At 41.4% G+C, this 15,600-nt stretch overlaps 1 protein-coding gene across 1 annotated transcript in view; it reads right to left on the minus strand.

Annotated features, from left to right (window-relative positions):
* Lmbrd1 (LMBR1 domain containing 1) overlaps positions 1-12,348 on the minus strand; it is a 90,546-nt gene extending 78,198 nt beyond the window's left edge. The window contains exons 1-2 of the mRNA XM_041656536.1: positions 12,123-12,348; positions 6,314-6,490 (exon numbers count right to left, since the gene is read on the minus strand). Coding sequence (XP_041512470.1) covers positions 6,314-6,490; positions 12,123-12,182 — 237 coding nt within the window. The 5' untranslated portion in view covers positions 12,183-12,348. The remainder of the gene's footprint in view (positions 1-6,313; positions 6,491-12,122) is intronic.
* Positions 12,349-15,600: the final 3,252 nt, after the last annotated feature.

The raw sequence follows: 15,600 nt of genomic DNA on the forward strand, positions 1-15,600 counted from the left end.
CAGAAAAAAATGACAGCTTGAATTTTGCAGGAAAATGGATGGAGCTAGAAAACATTATTTTGAGTAAAGTAACACAGACACAGAAAGACAATTATCACATGTACTCAGTCATAGGTGGTTTTTAAACATAAAGCAAAGAAGGCCAGCCACAAACCACAATCCCAGAGAACTTAGACAACAATGAGGATACTAAGAGAGGCTTACATAGATCTAATCTACATGAGAAGTAGAAAGTAGAAAAGGACAAGATCTCCTGAGTCAACTGGGAGCATGGGGACCTTGGGGGAGGGTTGAAGGAGGGGAGAGGCGGGGAGGGGAGCAGAGAAAAATGTAGAGCTCAATAAATATCAATATAAAAGGAAAAGAAAAAAACAAATAAACAAACAAACAAACAAAAACAAAGCTGAAGACATCATTGACCAGATGAAAGATGAGAAAAAGTTTATCAAAAATTCTTAAGATAAAATATCATGTAAATATTAAAGCCTAAGGTCTATTTAAGAAAAAGTGCCCTGGAATACTTGAGAGTAAGGCGAACAGAACACACTGCACCCAACAGTTTCAACACATTTAACTTCTCTCTTTAAAAACTCAACAAAGGAAGCCATCCAAACACACAGAAACTGAAATTGTAAGTAGGACCCACTGCCTACCATGGCGAAGCACTGAAAAAAAAAAAATCTATGGCCCAGGAGAACACTATCCTAAGACCCCCAAATGAGAACAGACACAATCATACATGTCAGCTCCTCAGAGCCAGGCGTCCCTCATGATTCCTTATATACCAAAGTCGAAAAGTAAAAAGGATCTTAAGATGATCATATCAGTGAGCTGGAAGTTCACTGTATTTCTCTCTTTTTCTTTGTTACACATCATAGGAAGCTCCAACACATTTCCCAGACAATCTGAGAGAGTGCTGTCCTTACTGAAAACCACTCAAAGTTAAAATTTAGAAATTCCAAATTTCAAAATATAAATTAAGGATAGAAAGTATAAAAGTAATTTAATGGAAAATATTCATTGAAATTTAACATCTTTTAATTTAGAGGGCTCTTCTGTCTAACCCATTTTTAAGATAATAGTCCAGTTAAACTGCTGTTATTTTGAAGTTCCAAGTATGTGTAAAGTATACAACAGGGTGCAAAGGCAGTTAGTGTATTGGCTTTCTATGCTGCCCTGCCTCCCAAGGGTCTGATTTTAGACAGCCTTCCTTCTAGCACACTTTGGGAACTGCTATGGCCTTGATATGGTTTGTAAACTCTTGTCTCCCAGAGCAGAAACTAATGGGAACTTCAGCTATTTAAAGGCCAGAGGAATGGGGAACAATCAAGAACTAGGACTAGAGACTAACAGACTGGAATATTTCAGGGGGTTCTGGATTCCACAGATAAAGGGCATAACTGGTGTGTACACACATTTCCTTTGCTCTTCTTCAGGACAACCTGAGGTCCAACACAGCCCTCCCCACTCTCATGCAATAGCCTCACCTTGGGAAAGGGATTCTAAGTCAGAAGCAATTCCTTTCTCTCAGGGCATCTGGCAATATCCTGAGACATCAGAGGCTGGCAGAGGGGAAGGGAAGTCCAAGGCTACAGGTATCTAGTGTAGGAGAGTCTTCTACAACAATTATCCAGGACAAAACACCAACAGGAAGGGAAGCAGTCACTTAGAAGTAGGTCTCAGAGTTCTGACTCTAAAATACAGACATGACTCAACTTACTAACAAATCTAAAACTCATCTCTATTTGTACTCAAATTTTAGGCCTATCTTCTTCAAAGTGTCCACACTACTTTATAGTCAATCCTTCAGTTAGAGTAGCAATAAAAGCCTAGTAAGGAAAAACTCCTTCTGGTCAAGAAAATAGGGTCTGTGGCCTGGGTGGAGACCTAACATTCGAGTTAGCAGAGGACAATCCCCCTAAGACAGTGGGCTCACCTCAATCCATGCTAAAGACACAGGCAGAATCCTTAGTTCTTGTTGAAATACTGTACTGGCGTACACACGTACTGGAGGCCACAGCCATGCATCCTGTAAGTCAGTCTGCGGTTCCCCTTAGAGTGACTCACTTCCTTCTTCTTTCTCAGCACGCTTTCCCTATCACTTTGGGTTCCCCCAATGTTTCTCTTAGTCCTTCCCCCCCTCCCCGCCCTTTATCTCTATGTCTCTGCCCTCCATGCCAGCTTAAATGGCACGGCGTTTACCCTTCTCCTCTGCACAGCAGTGGAAGTTTACAGCTGGCCAGACTTGGGGTTTTCTTTTAAACGCTAATAAAATAGTCCTTCAGTTTCCACTTGAGTCTACTCTTAAATTCCTTTATTAGTGAGACCGAGAACACCTAGAGGGGACCCCAATTTCCTCTGTATCACAATCATATTGAGATTTCTAGTCCCTTCCCTTCTTCAGGACACTACTCTTACAATGCTACCCTTTCTTGTCTCAAAAAAAACTTCCTTCTCTGATTCATAACATACACAACTCCAGTAACTTTCATTATAAGACACACAGAGAGGAACACATAACCACCGCAAGTGAAAGTACCTGCACTGCCCCTCCACTTCCCTCTCACAGTGACTCTCAAACTTCCTAATGCTGTGACCCTTTAATATAGTTCCTCATGGTGTGGGGACCCCCCAACCATAACAGTATTTTCCTTGTTATTTCATAACTGTAATTTTGCTACTGTTATGAATCATAATGTAAACATTTTGGGAGACAGAGGTTTGCCAGAGGGGTCGGTCCACACTAGAGAACCACTACTATAAACCAAAGCCCTCAAACATTATCAGCATTCCCTAGCCCAACTTCCTCACCTCACCGCCCACATTGAACTGACTCTTAGGGTTCAGGAAGCAAAAAATCTCCGGGGTGTCATTATCACCATTAAAATAGGAGCAAGAGTAGTGCCAAATTAGACATATAAAAATAATATAACTGAACAGAACTGAGCAAGAACTCGGAGAGAAGACTGGGCTAGGAAGAAACTATGTGTGTGTTTTCCGTTTTTACTTTGGTGAGACAGCAAATAGGCTTCAAACAAGAACACAATTTCAGGAATAAAAGACACAGTGCGTGCATGCACATGAGAACACACGTGGGGCTGGGTGTGATGAGGATGACGATGTTTATCTGTCGTCCCTGTGCTAGAGAGCCTGAGGCAGGAGGATGGAGGTGTTCTGGCCAGCCAGGGTTACACACTGAGATGATAATGATGAAGATGATGACAACAATAAAAGTAACATTCAAAATCAAATAAAAGTTACCAAGAAAAATACTATCACAGTATTTAGATTATAGGAGCTAAAAATAAACAAACTAGAGACAATAAGATATGGAAACTGGATTCGAACCCAGAGTCCAAGGTTGCAGACATGCTTGGCAAGTGTTCTGCCTATGAACCACATGCCCAGTCAGAAGGAAAATGGTACAACTCTTCTTATAAGTGTAATAAGAGTTCCCAACGTAAACAACACCAAGGCTAGGAAAGCAGCTCACTGGTAAAGTACCGGCCTGCGTGTGCTAACCCTGAGTCGTGATCCCTCGCACTGAGAAAAGAAGAAAAACTAATGAACACAGACTAAATGTTTAAGAAGGAAGATAACTGAGACCCAAAAAAGACTACTAATTTAGGCATGAGTACCAAAAATCAACAATATGTAACAAAGTTCATAAGCTCATAGAAATATTTACTTTAGAAATTCAAAGATGAAAACAGTTCTCTATAATGTATAAATAAATATTCTAAATTCAAAACTAAAACCAATCTCAGTTCAGACAGTAATTATGCGAGGGATAATTACACTGCCTGTACTATGTCAGAGCAGTTATGCACATACATACACATATACATTAATTTCACAGACTGCAGGAGAAAAATAGCCCAGAAGTTGATAATTATGTACTTCCTGTATTTCATTATACTACTTCAAAATAAAAACACCCCCACATTCTTACAATGTCAGAATCATTTATCTAAGAAACACAGCTGTGTACCCAACCGCAATCACAAGAAATTAGACACTTCCATGTAATTTAATACTAAAATGACATCAGAAAAAATGGCCTCATAATGCTAAGATAAATTACTTAATTACCTGTATCTAAGATCATTAAGGGTATTTACTTCTTGACCAACAATTTAAAAAAAATTAACAAAAAAATCTAATGAAACCATTGAAGATAATCATCTCCTCCTAAAATGTCTCAGTGTAAAACACAAAATATAAATTAAATGAAAAATTGAATGAAAACAAATGAAGACAGGAAGAGACTTTTAACTAAACTGAAAAGTATATTTATTAAAAGGGCATCTTCCCCCACAAAAAATAAATGAAAGAAGACCTTTGGAGGCAGATAGCAGAGTTTCAAATTTTTTTATATATATATTTTCAGGCTTAACCTCTGTTTTGTTTTTTCACCCATAAAGCCATAGGTAATCTAACTACCTCATAGGACTACTTGGGAGGTCAAAGGGTCCAATGTATGCAAACATTTAATAGACAGATGCAATACAGTCAATGCCATCAATCTTCCCAACACTACACTTTGGCACACACTAAGACTCCATTAATACTAACTAGGAGTCTTCCCTATAGGAGAAAAAGAAATTTTAGTTTCTGCAACAGTCAGAATATATCAAAACATAGTCACAAAAGAGTTATCAATTATTGAAGGCATTTGAACCAAAATCAGAGTTATTAAAACACTACGAATTACTGAAAATTAAAAAATATCTATTTATTAAGTACCATGTGCAGATACTGACATATGGTACCCACTTCACAGAGGCTGAGCCAGTAAGAAACAAAAGAAATTTACATAACTAAGCCGGGCGGGGATGGTACATGCCTTTAATCCCAGCACTTGGGAGGCAGAGGCAGGCGGATCTCTGTGAGTTCGAGACCAGCCTGGTCTACAAGAGCTAGTTCCAGGATAGGCTCCAAAACCACAGAGAAACCCTGTCTCGAAAAAAGCCAAAAATAAGGGAAAAAAAAAAGAAAAAAAGAAATTTACATAACTAAAAAAGAACTTCCTCTAGGCTATGTATTTTCTTTTTAAAATGAGGAACCCAAAGTGGAGAAAAGTTAAGGAACTTGGCCAAAATCACTCAGCTAAGTCTAATGGCTGCTAGCATAGCAAACTCTCTCTATACTCTACGAAGTAAATGCTGTTCTGTTGTTTTACTAAAGTCCTTCTAAAACATTTACTTGTGCCATCACTGTCAATAAAATCAAATATGCTGCAAAGGAATTATAAGAAGCACAAAAATAAAAGCAATTATAATGAAGTATTTTCACATTAAAAAAAAAATGACTCCCAATACTGGCTGAGATGTTGAACAGATGATTCTTATAACATGAGGACCTGCTTGTGGGGGTTTATGTCCTGTCCAGTTCCCACAGGCGGTAAGGTCCCAAAGAAAATCACACAGAGAATCTGCATTAGTTATAAACTGATCCGACCATTAGCTCAGGCTTTGTATTAGCTCTTGTAACTTACATTAACCCATTATTCTAGTATATGTTAGCCACATGGCCCAGCAGCTTTTTTAGCAGGGCAGGTAACATCCTGCTTCTTCGGTGTCTGGATAGGGCTGGGGGGGGAATGGGCTTCCTCCTTCCCAGAATTCTCCTGTTCTCTTTTACCTGCCTCTACTTCCTGTCTGGTTGTCCCACCTATACATCCTGCCTGGCTGTTGACCAATCAGCTCTTATTTAAAACATAATTGACAGAATACAGAATTGTCCCACACCAGATTCTCAGATAAGATAGTTGTCTGCATCTAGTCTACCACTTTGTGTTTTCATTCTTTACAGTTCATTTCTACACTTACCTATTCCCACACAAGAAAACAGATCTGGAAAAGTTGTTCGGTGGCAACGAATGCTAGCTTGCTGTGTAAGCAGCAGAAACTGAGTTAAGATCCTCAGCACCCACATGCAAACCAAGCATGGCTGCCCACACCTATATCCTCAGCATTAAACAGGTGGGGCAGAGACAGGGGATGCGAAAGGCAATGCGACCCACCAGCCTTGCCTAAACACCAAACTTCGGGGTCAGGGACAGAAGATGATATCTGATGTGCACGTCTGGACTCTATATGCCTATGCAAGGGCGCGCGCGCACACACACACACACGTCAAAGAGAGAGAGAGAGAGTCAGAGAGACAGAGTCAGAGAGAGAGAGAGGAAGGAAGGAAGGAAGGAAGGAATGAAGGAAGGAAGGAAGGAAGGACAAAATACACCGGTTTGCTAATGAAACAACTGCTAAGCACCCACAAGTAAAAAATAACCACAAAGCACAGCAACACTTACCTTAAATGTACCATTTTGATTTTTCATGTAAGAAACCAAAAATATGTCCACTGGCAGAAGTGCTGACGTGATCAATGCAACCGCCAATGAGAAAATAGCTGTTACAGTGGAGACAACTTCACTCTCCCGCTGACTCTGGTATTTACGAACATATATCCAGCAAAATGCCAAAATAGCCTGAAACACAGCAAAAAGAAAGACCTATTACTACCTCATACCTCCTTTAGCACTAACATCAACCTGTATTTGGAGTTTATTTGGCAAAAACTTCTTTTACATGTGTAAAGAAAACTTTTATTAACTTGCACAAGATAGAATGTTAAACTCTACTTATGAATGAAAATGCAGTACAATTTTACGTAAATCCACACCTTATGAGTAACAATGCAGCACTGCATACGTCTGCAGCAAACATTAATAGTTACATGCAATGTCATGACCCAATGTCTCTCTCCAATCTAAAGGAAATGTACCAGAAATTCCCAAAGACGCCATCCACCTAGAAGTTAACTGCTAACCACCACACAAAAGCTATAATACAAACTTTAAAGGGCATTTACCCCCATGTCTCTGATATTTAAATGCATGGTCCTCTGCGTGGTTGGTAGCACAGTTTGGGTAGGTTATAGGAATTTTAGTCAATGGAGCCTCGTTGGAGGAATAGGTCACTGAGGATGGACTTTGGGAGTATATATCCTCACTACTTCCAGTTCACTCTCTCTGCCTCAAGTTTCTCACTCTCTCTACCTCACGATCTCTCTGCTATCAACTCCAGCATTCATTCAACCATTACGAACTATTCCCCTGGAAACAGAAGCGGAAATAAACTCTTGCTGCTCAAGTTAAAAAAAAGGAAAGAAAAGCCAATAATGAAAACAGATTCATGTGCCTAACAAGATTTCCTGTGAAAACTGTACCCAGAGGTAATGGGGTTCACATCTTTAGCTGAGTGGCATTCTTCATACCTTTCTAGAGCATACATAGGTCCTAGGCTTCTACATCATTAGGCAGCATTGGGATCATACAGAGGACCTGCTGAGGCAGGGTGCCAGGCCCACCTCCTAGAGCTTCATAATAGAGACCCAGGTAGGCTCCAAACACCTCTATGTTAACAGACATGATCGTGGCAGCGGTCAGGAACTGCATTTTGAGCTCCTATGTTCTACCCCATAACAGAGAGTTGCCGACACATACTAAGTCAGTGTCCTCAGCCCTGACTATGAGCTAGAGTTATCTTAGTAGTTTTTAAATACCTTTATGCATCTCCTACTCCATAGCAAATCAACCAATCTGTAGGGCTCCTCAAGAATCAGGGCTTTATAAGTCAACAGTAAGAACCACTGTTCTAAACGAGATCTGTCGGAGTGCAGAGACACAAACTTACTTTGTACCATAAAACTTGTTCTGTAAGCATCCAAATTCTACCACAATTACGATACCAAGAAGTTTCCGCTAAACTCAACATTCTGATTTGTCTTGGCTAACCTCACTCTCCATCTTCTGCCCTAACCACTACTCCCTGCAATCTGTCCCTACACTTTGTATCATTTCTCAAATGCCATTATGTATTCATGTTTCAGCTCATCTTTTGGGTCCAGTTTCTTTCACTTGGCCCACTGCATTTGAAATTCATCAAAGCTGCATGTCATTCCTATTGCTGTCATTTCAACATTGTCATTTACAAAAAGGAAAAGATTAAGTGAAAAGAAAAAGAAGCTAGATGTTAGGCATAATAATAATAATAATAATAATAATAATAATACAACCACAGCAAAAATGACTTAAGCTCAAATTCTGGTTTAAAAGTTCAAACTTTTTGTTGGTCTGTTTTGTTTTCAGGAAGTTACTGTCCATAAAATGTTATATTAACATGTAATAAGTTTCTAAGGTGGATTCTAAATTCTTGTAAACATTCCTCAAGTTTGTTTTGAACTCACTGGAAGCTGAGTCTTTTCTCTCTATACGGAATAGCACTTAACACAGAACTCATTAACACAGTGCATTCATTTACAGATCTCAGGAAAGACTCATGAGCATTTTTTACCAAGCTGAAGCTGACAGCAAGCGCACAGAAAGCATATACTAAACTCAGAGAGACAAGCTTACAAAGAGCTGCCAGGTAGAATGGCCAAGCAAGAGGTTTTGGCTAATTTAAGAGGACCCCATGTTTTCTTTTAGGTTATGCTACAGATGACAATAGTAATTGTATAATGAACAAATTCTCCTGGCCTATAAGATAATAACGAAAACTCTTGGAATGGGTTTTCAAGATTAAACGAGCTATTGTGTAGCACACTGCATAGCTACAGTAACTGCTTAACAAATGGCATTGTAGTTAATACCTCATAAAATAACACCTCAGGGCATTTTCTTTTCTTTTAAAAAGCTATTATTAAACCAGGGAAAGATTTTAAAATAGTTCTCCAACTCTTCCCAGTTTGGATTTAATTGTTCTGGGCACTAGGATTTTAAAAACTCCCTAGATGGTTTTAACAAACGGCCAAGGTTGACAACCAATGGGGTAGAGGAAAGAATGAGGACGCTAAAGAGTTTTGTCAAACTAAGCAGCAGATATGATCCCAGGGAGTTTATTAGACTACTTTAATGGGGCTCCCCACAGACTATGGAGTGGTCACAACTCCACAGGTGATGCCCACACCTCAAGGAACACTAATAAATGTGCGCTACACAATGGAGCTTGCCTCTGTAGTAACAGAAAGAGCTGGAAGGTGGCGTAGGCCAAATTACTGAGAAAATGGGGAAGTCAGTAAAAGTGCTTACATTTTAGAGCATAAGGGACCAAATGTAATTATTCTGCATGTGGCCCTAAAAACTAACATCCAATTTGTTTGTCAAAGATCATAAAAAGGAAACACTCATTACTTGACCCTCTCTACACAGCTGACATTCGTTCTCAAAATGAGAAGTCCGCAGATCCTGTGTTTCTAGAGATTCAAAAACTGAAAACTACTACATCATTTTAAAAACCCGTTCCGACATTCGGGTGCACGACTGATAAACCACTGCAGGTAACACTGTTGGTATATTATCATAAAACAAGACAATGGGACCAACGCACCCCGAGTCTGCACTCTTCACTACACATACACACACACGGGCGTATACACACACACACACACACACACACTAACTTGTTACTGTGTTTGATGAAACAGGGACAGTTCACTTTATTAAATTCCAACCAATGGGCCTTAAGCTCTGCAGTAAGATAAAAAGCATGCATAATGTCCTGTTGTATACCAAAGTGTGATGGTGGCTATCAGGCAAAGATTCTGAACACTTAAAGGAGCTGAGAGCCAAGCAACCTTCCTCAAGCAACCGCATTCTTTCCTCGAAATTCCACTGATTATTGCAAGATGGTTTCTCTGTGGCTTTGGAGCCTGTCCTTGAACTAGGTCTTGTAAACCAGGCTGGCCTTGAACTCACAGAGATCAGCGTGCCTCGGCCTCCCTCCCGAGGGCTGGGATTAAAGGCGTGCGCCACCACTGCCCTTGCTTTTTAATGGACTTTATCACATGAACAACAATAAACAAAATATCACTTTAATACATCCAACAGTACTTGTTGCCAGTGACAAAATTCATGCTTTTGGGTCAGTGAGGGAGTTTAGCCAGCAAAGGTGTCGTTGCCGAAGCAGAGTTTGCTCCCGAAACACACAGTGGAAGAAAGCTGTCCTCCAGCCTCCACCAGCACACCGTGGTGCACTCTTGAGTGCAGGTACACACACACACACACACACACACACACACCACACATACCTGCAGTGCTCCCTCAGGTCAGCACACATACACATCACACAAATGAATAAGTAAAATGAAATTTAAAATTTCAAGTTTTCAAGTGAGAATTAGAATTTTGTAAAACTTGTACATAGTACAAGTTGTGAGCTTGACAACTTTTCTGTACTTGGAAATTCTCAGGACATTTCTGACAAGATCTGTGGTGATTCAATAAATGTAACATCTGATATTACATAATACAATGTATCCATGTTTTGAGGATGCACCTCACTTAGTTACCAGCACCTCCTCCTGAGTAACAAAAAGACCACATAAAAAGAAGAAGAAGAGAGGAGTGGGTAAAAGAGTCACTGAAAGCACAAGTTGGACTACCAGCCTTGAATGTAAAGAAAATGTCCAGTGTTTTAGATTGCACATTGCCACAGAACCTGAAGACGCTGGCGTTTGCTGACTTCTGGTGCAGTCACGAAGAATATCCCCAGCTATCAAAAGCAATCCTCTACTTCTGACTCCACACCGCTTAGACTAGATTTTGTGCATACATTTCAGCCGAAATAACTTACTTCAAGCCTGAATGAGAAGCAGACGTGAATACAGATCCATTCTAATAAGCCAAGCACTAAACAGACTGACATTAACTTCATTTTGAATAAATCGCGATTTTTGCACCTCACCTATGCTCAATTCTATCAGTCTCAAAATTGTTGCTGATGCAATTTCACTAACTTTCCAAAGTCTGCTTCCGCTTACACTTTCTTCCAACCACGTCCTCTCCCAAGTTCTATTTCATTTACAAAATCATATTTTGTCTTTCAACACTTAAAAATCCATGTCTCCCACATATCAGTCCTTTATAAAAGCCATGTTATTATTCCCTTTGTATCCTTCTATGGTCTACAGCAAAACTATTGTGATTTAATTTCTTTCATTAATCAAAACAGTCCCACTATACTTTCATACTGGTTACATGTTTATTTTCTTCTAAATAAATAGACTGGAAAAGTCAGTGAATTCTCTAAGGACGGACTGCATGGCTTTGGAGACTACACCACTAACACCTTAGGGATTTCCAATAGCCCTCCCCTCACACTCCCCACCCCCCAAAAATGGCCCAGGGCAATGGGATTTGTGAAAGTGAGGGTACTATCCTTGAACCAAAGATTTGGTTTAGGATCCCTGAACACGCTACACAAGTGCTATGTGTATGTGGTTCTTGGTGAAAAACTACTAGAAAAACACACTACATAAATGTCAGTCTAGGGAATCGGACAAACTACGTCCAACGAGTTTCAAAATGTAAACACTGAATAACTGTAGGACTAAAGTCCTTGAAGAGCAAGGAAAGGCTTGACAATGTAAAAGGCCCAAAGAGTAGCAAACTGAACAGAGCCTGTTGCCTTTTGATAGCAGAGTGATAACCAAAGTATTCAGGGCCATGACAGTAGAGTTTGTGCACTCAATAATCTAAGACGAGACGGTTGGAAAGACGGCACCTGAGGCCAGAGAGGTAGCAGTATAATCACAGTGTTAGGGTACCCTAACACTGGCTGACAGGAGGGCTGTCACACTGGCCATACTCCTGCTCACGGTGTTCTAGGTGGAATGTGACATCTAGAACGTGACACTCGCGTCACCAAGGCAGAATCGCACAATGAGCACGGGGAAGTCTGGGCACTTACTACCCCACGGGTTGGAGCACGTGGGAGAAATGGGGCATTTAGAAAAACAAACAAGTGACCAGGGCAGCGCCCGGGACACTGGCACAGAGGCGGCGCGGACACCAAGCAAAGCCAACACGCCCTTCTCCACCCCGAGGGTCGCTCGGCCCCAAACAGACCCTCCAGCCACGTCCTCAGACAAGAGACAGAGCCTGAAGTTAGGGAGTAGACCTCGAGAGTCAGCACCTCGCCCACCTTCCTCTGGGGTACCCTCGGACCTAGCAGAGAGCAGGACGAGTGAGGAAGCTCTCCCGGCTCGCAGGGCCCTGGCTGGCCCGCCCTCCTCCTCCCACCTCCGCAGCCCAGGAGAACTCGGAGCGCCTCCCCTACCAGGAGCAAGAGGCCGAAGATGCACCAGCCGATCACCAGCTCGGCCGCCGCCGCCGCCATCTTCGCTTCTGGTTCCGACAGGCCCGAAGGGGAGGGGAGGGACAGGGATAGGGACGGAGAGGGACCCGGAACCGCGCAGCCTAAAGGTTAAAGGGGTGGAGGGGCGGAGCGGAGGGTTGCCAAGGCGACCCGACCCGCGAGCGTCCCCTGGCGACCAGCCGAACCGGGGCGGGGCGCACCCGACGTGCCGTGACGTCACCACGCTGCCCGGCCACGCTCAGACTACGTTCCTGGGTTTCGCGGTGGCTTCGGAAAATCTCTACCAAGAGTGTCTTCTGCGCCACTTAATGTTCAAGTGAGTTTTAGGGGCCTTCATGATTTCCCCAAACGAGGTTTTGTTCCCAGTATCCAAGCATAAATCATCCTGGTGCAGGAATGAGTCAGGAGAAAAGAATACTAGCTGCCCAAATGACTTGATAATTTGCTGGTGATCAAGCCACGTCATTGTTTGCCAGGGCACTTTGTTATCACGTGATGTTTTCATCTGCGAATACCTATTAATTTACATGGTGGTTTCACACAAGACATCAGAGTATATAAACATACTGATAATGAGATTGTAGGTGCTTATAGTATTTTCAAGTGGACAAAACAGGCATTGCCATAAATGAAGCTGAGGGAAATCCTGGGATGATTGCCTGGGTCCTGTGGTGTATTCGTGCATCTTTAAGTTAAATAAATAAATCCTGTAGTGATGTGTAGTTTTGCCTGTAGACTTGACACAATGCAGAACCTATGGGAAGAGAGTCGCAAGGAAGAATTGTCTAGACTAGGTTGGCCTGTGGACGTATGAGAGATTTTCTTATCGGGTTAACTGAGGTATGGCCAGTACTATTTCATGTTCCTGTACAAAAGCTGAGCTTAGCTGAGCACTTAGCATGCATGCATGCATGCATGCATGAACTCATGGATGTCTGCTCCTGACTGTGGATGTGACTAGCCTCTTCAATTTTCTGCTGTCTTAACTTCCCCCCAATGCTGGACTGGAACCCTGAATCGTGTGCCCAATAAACCTTCCACATTTAAATTGCATTTACCAAGGTATTTTATCATTGCACTAGCAAAGGAATCTAAGACACTTAGGATGCAGTCAAAACAAGGTTTATGAAATGAAGGTCACAATCTCTACAGCTTATTACACGGTGATACTATTATACACCCTAGACTTACTTCCTCCTGGAAGTCAGCAGTAGCTATCAGAACAGAAATGTGAAGAAATTTGGGGAGAACAAGTTTGAGGTGAACTGGTAACTTCACAGACTGGCTTCAGTGTAGAACTTGGCTCTGGTAGAGATTTATGCACATCTTTGGAGACCTCTCTTGTATTTTCCTTAAAGCAATTTGAAGCCCTTAAAATTTCTCCATTAGCTGCAGGGCATACTTGAGCCTTGCTTCTTCCTGCCCAGGTCTTTAATTCTCCCCAGTAGGCCTTCTGTTTGGAGGAGATAACTTAAACATTTCGGGGCCAGTCACCCCCATTCTCCTCACATAGCCCAAATCCTCTTCTGGAAATAGTCACGTGATCAATAATTTTGTGAACACAAGCTGATGCCCAGTGAAGCTGCATTTCCCTAGTTCTGCCATGGAATAATCAGTGTCTCTTTTCTGCATATTTCTATTGGATTCAGTTCCCATTCCACAGTGGGTATAATTTGTTCAGGCCTAAATCAGACAACAGCTTTCTGTATATCTCTGTGTTGTGTCCATTTTTAAATTCTCTAAATAGGTTCCTTGAGATCTTTTGCATTTGTCAGTTTTCCATCACTAAGAAAGAATTCTTGAAGTAATCAACTTATAAAAAGAAAAGTCTTATTTTGGTCCATAGATTCAGAGATTTCAACCTATGGTTACTTTATCCTATTGCTTAGTCACAGTATATTATATAAGAGGGCATAGTGGAGAACAACTTAACCTCATGGTGACTGAGAAGCAAAGAAAGAGAAAGAGAACTGAGTCCCTTCAAAAGATATGCCCTCAGTATTCTAATTTTCATTCGGACCCACCTTCTGTAGATCCTCCTACCTTCCAAAAAGCACTGCAGACTGCAGAATGTAATTGCCTTCAGAGCCTATGCATTTGCCTAACGTTCCAAATCCAATTCTTATGACTATTTGTCCTATGAGGTTGCTTCTAACCTGTTGGTTGTTTTCAGCAAATGATTTTTTGTAGGCGGAGTTTCTCTATGTCTCTGTAGCTGCTCCCAAATAACCATTCAGAGACATATTACTAATCATAAATGCTTAGTCGATAGTTCACGCTGGTTACTAGCTAACTCTTATATTTTAAATTAACCCATATTTCTTATCTACCCTCTGCCACATGGCTGTAGTTTCTTTTAACATGGCATGTTCTCTGAGACTCCACCCTTCTTCCTTCCAGTGTCCTCTGTCTGGCTATCCTGCCTGTACTTCCTGTCTAGCTACTGACCAGTCATCTCTTTTTTTTTTTTGGTTTTTCGAGACAGGGTTTCTCTGTGGTTTTGGAGCCTGTCCTGGAACTAGCTCTTGTAGACCAGGCTGGTCTCGAACTCACAGAGATCCGCCTGCCTCTGCCTCCCGAGTGCTGGGATTAAAGGCGTGCGCCACCACCTCCCGGCAGTCATCTCTTTTATTAAACTAATCAGAAGACACCTTGGCAAAGACACATCTTCACAGTGTACAAAAAGATTGTTCCATAACAATTAACTATAACACACAAATACGTATAAATTGCTCTGGGTCAGCAGCATGGGAGAGTACATAATTTAAGATTAAACCTATGTATTAGCCTTAGGTTGTAAAGCTAATTGCATGGGGAAGTCAAGACAAATAAGGTTGGTTTGTACATTGTTTTCTTTAAAGGCAGACTAAACTTAAACAGACTGATTACCATAGTAGGATAGTAGGTTAAATCTTAAGTGATCTCAAGGAGTATTACTTTCTAGTTTGACTGTGAGGTTGGGCCCCACAGAGTCCAATTTCTTTGAATGTAAGAGATATTTTCATAAAAATGTATTGCTATGGCTAGTCAAGGTGGGAGGTTTTTTACAGCTCAAGACAAACAGGGCAAGGATGGGGGAGGACAAGTGATGTGCTTCTGTTAAAATTAAAATATAGAGAAGGGAGGTAGGGAAGATGTGCCTGTCTCCCAGGTGATTGTACACTTCATCAGATTGACAACTGAGATTTCCTAATACAAGGTGCCACAGGAGTGCAACTTCACTGAAGTAGGTCTTCCAGAGAATTCTCTTGGCCTAAATAGGAAGACTAGAGCAAAGACAATTAGTTTTGCTTCCCAAAGTACTCAAAGTATGCTTCCTCCTTGAGCCGAGCAGTTGAGAGTGTGTTTGGGGCCCAACGAGGTGTAAGTATGTAGCCACCATCCTTTTATGAAGTACTTTTAGAAAACCAAGGTAAGATTCTGATTAACAGCCATAAAA

This window comes from Microtus oregoni, unplaced genomic scaffold (genome assembly GCF_018167655.1).
Source record: "Microtus oregoni isolate MIOR12 unplaced genomic scaffold, Mior012 000007F_ref0000211, whole genome shotgun sequence".
NCBI lineage: Eukaryota > Metazoa > Chordata > Mammalia > Rodentia > Cricetidae > Microtus > Microtus oregoni.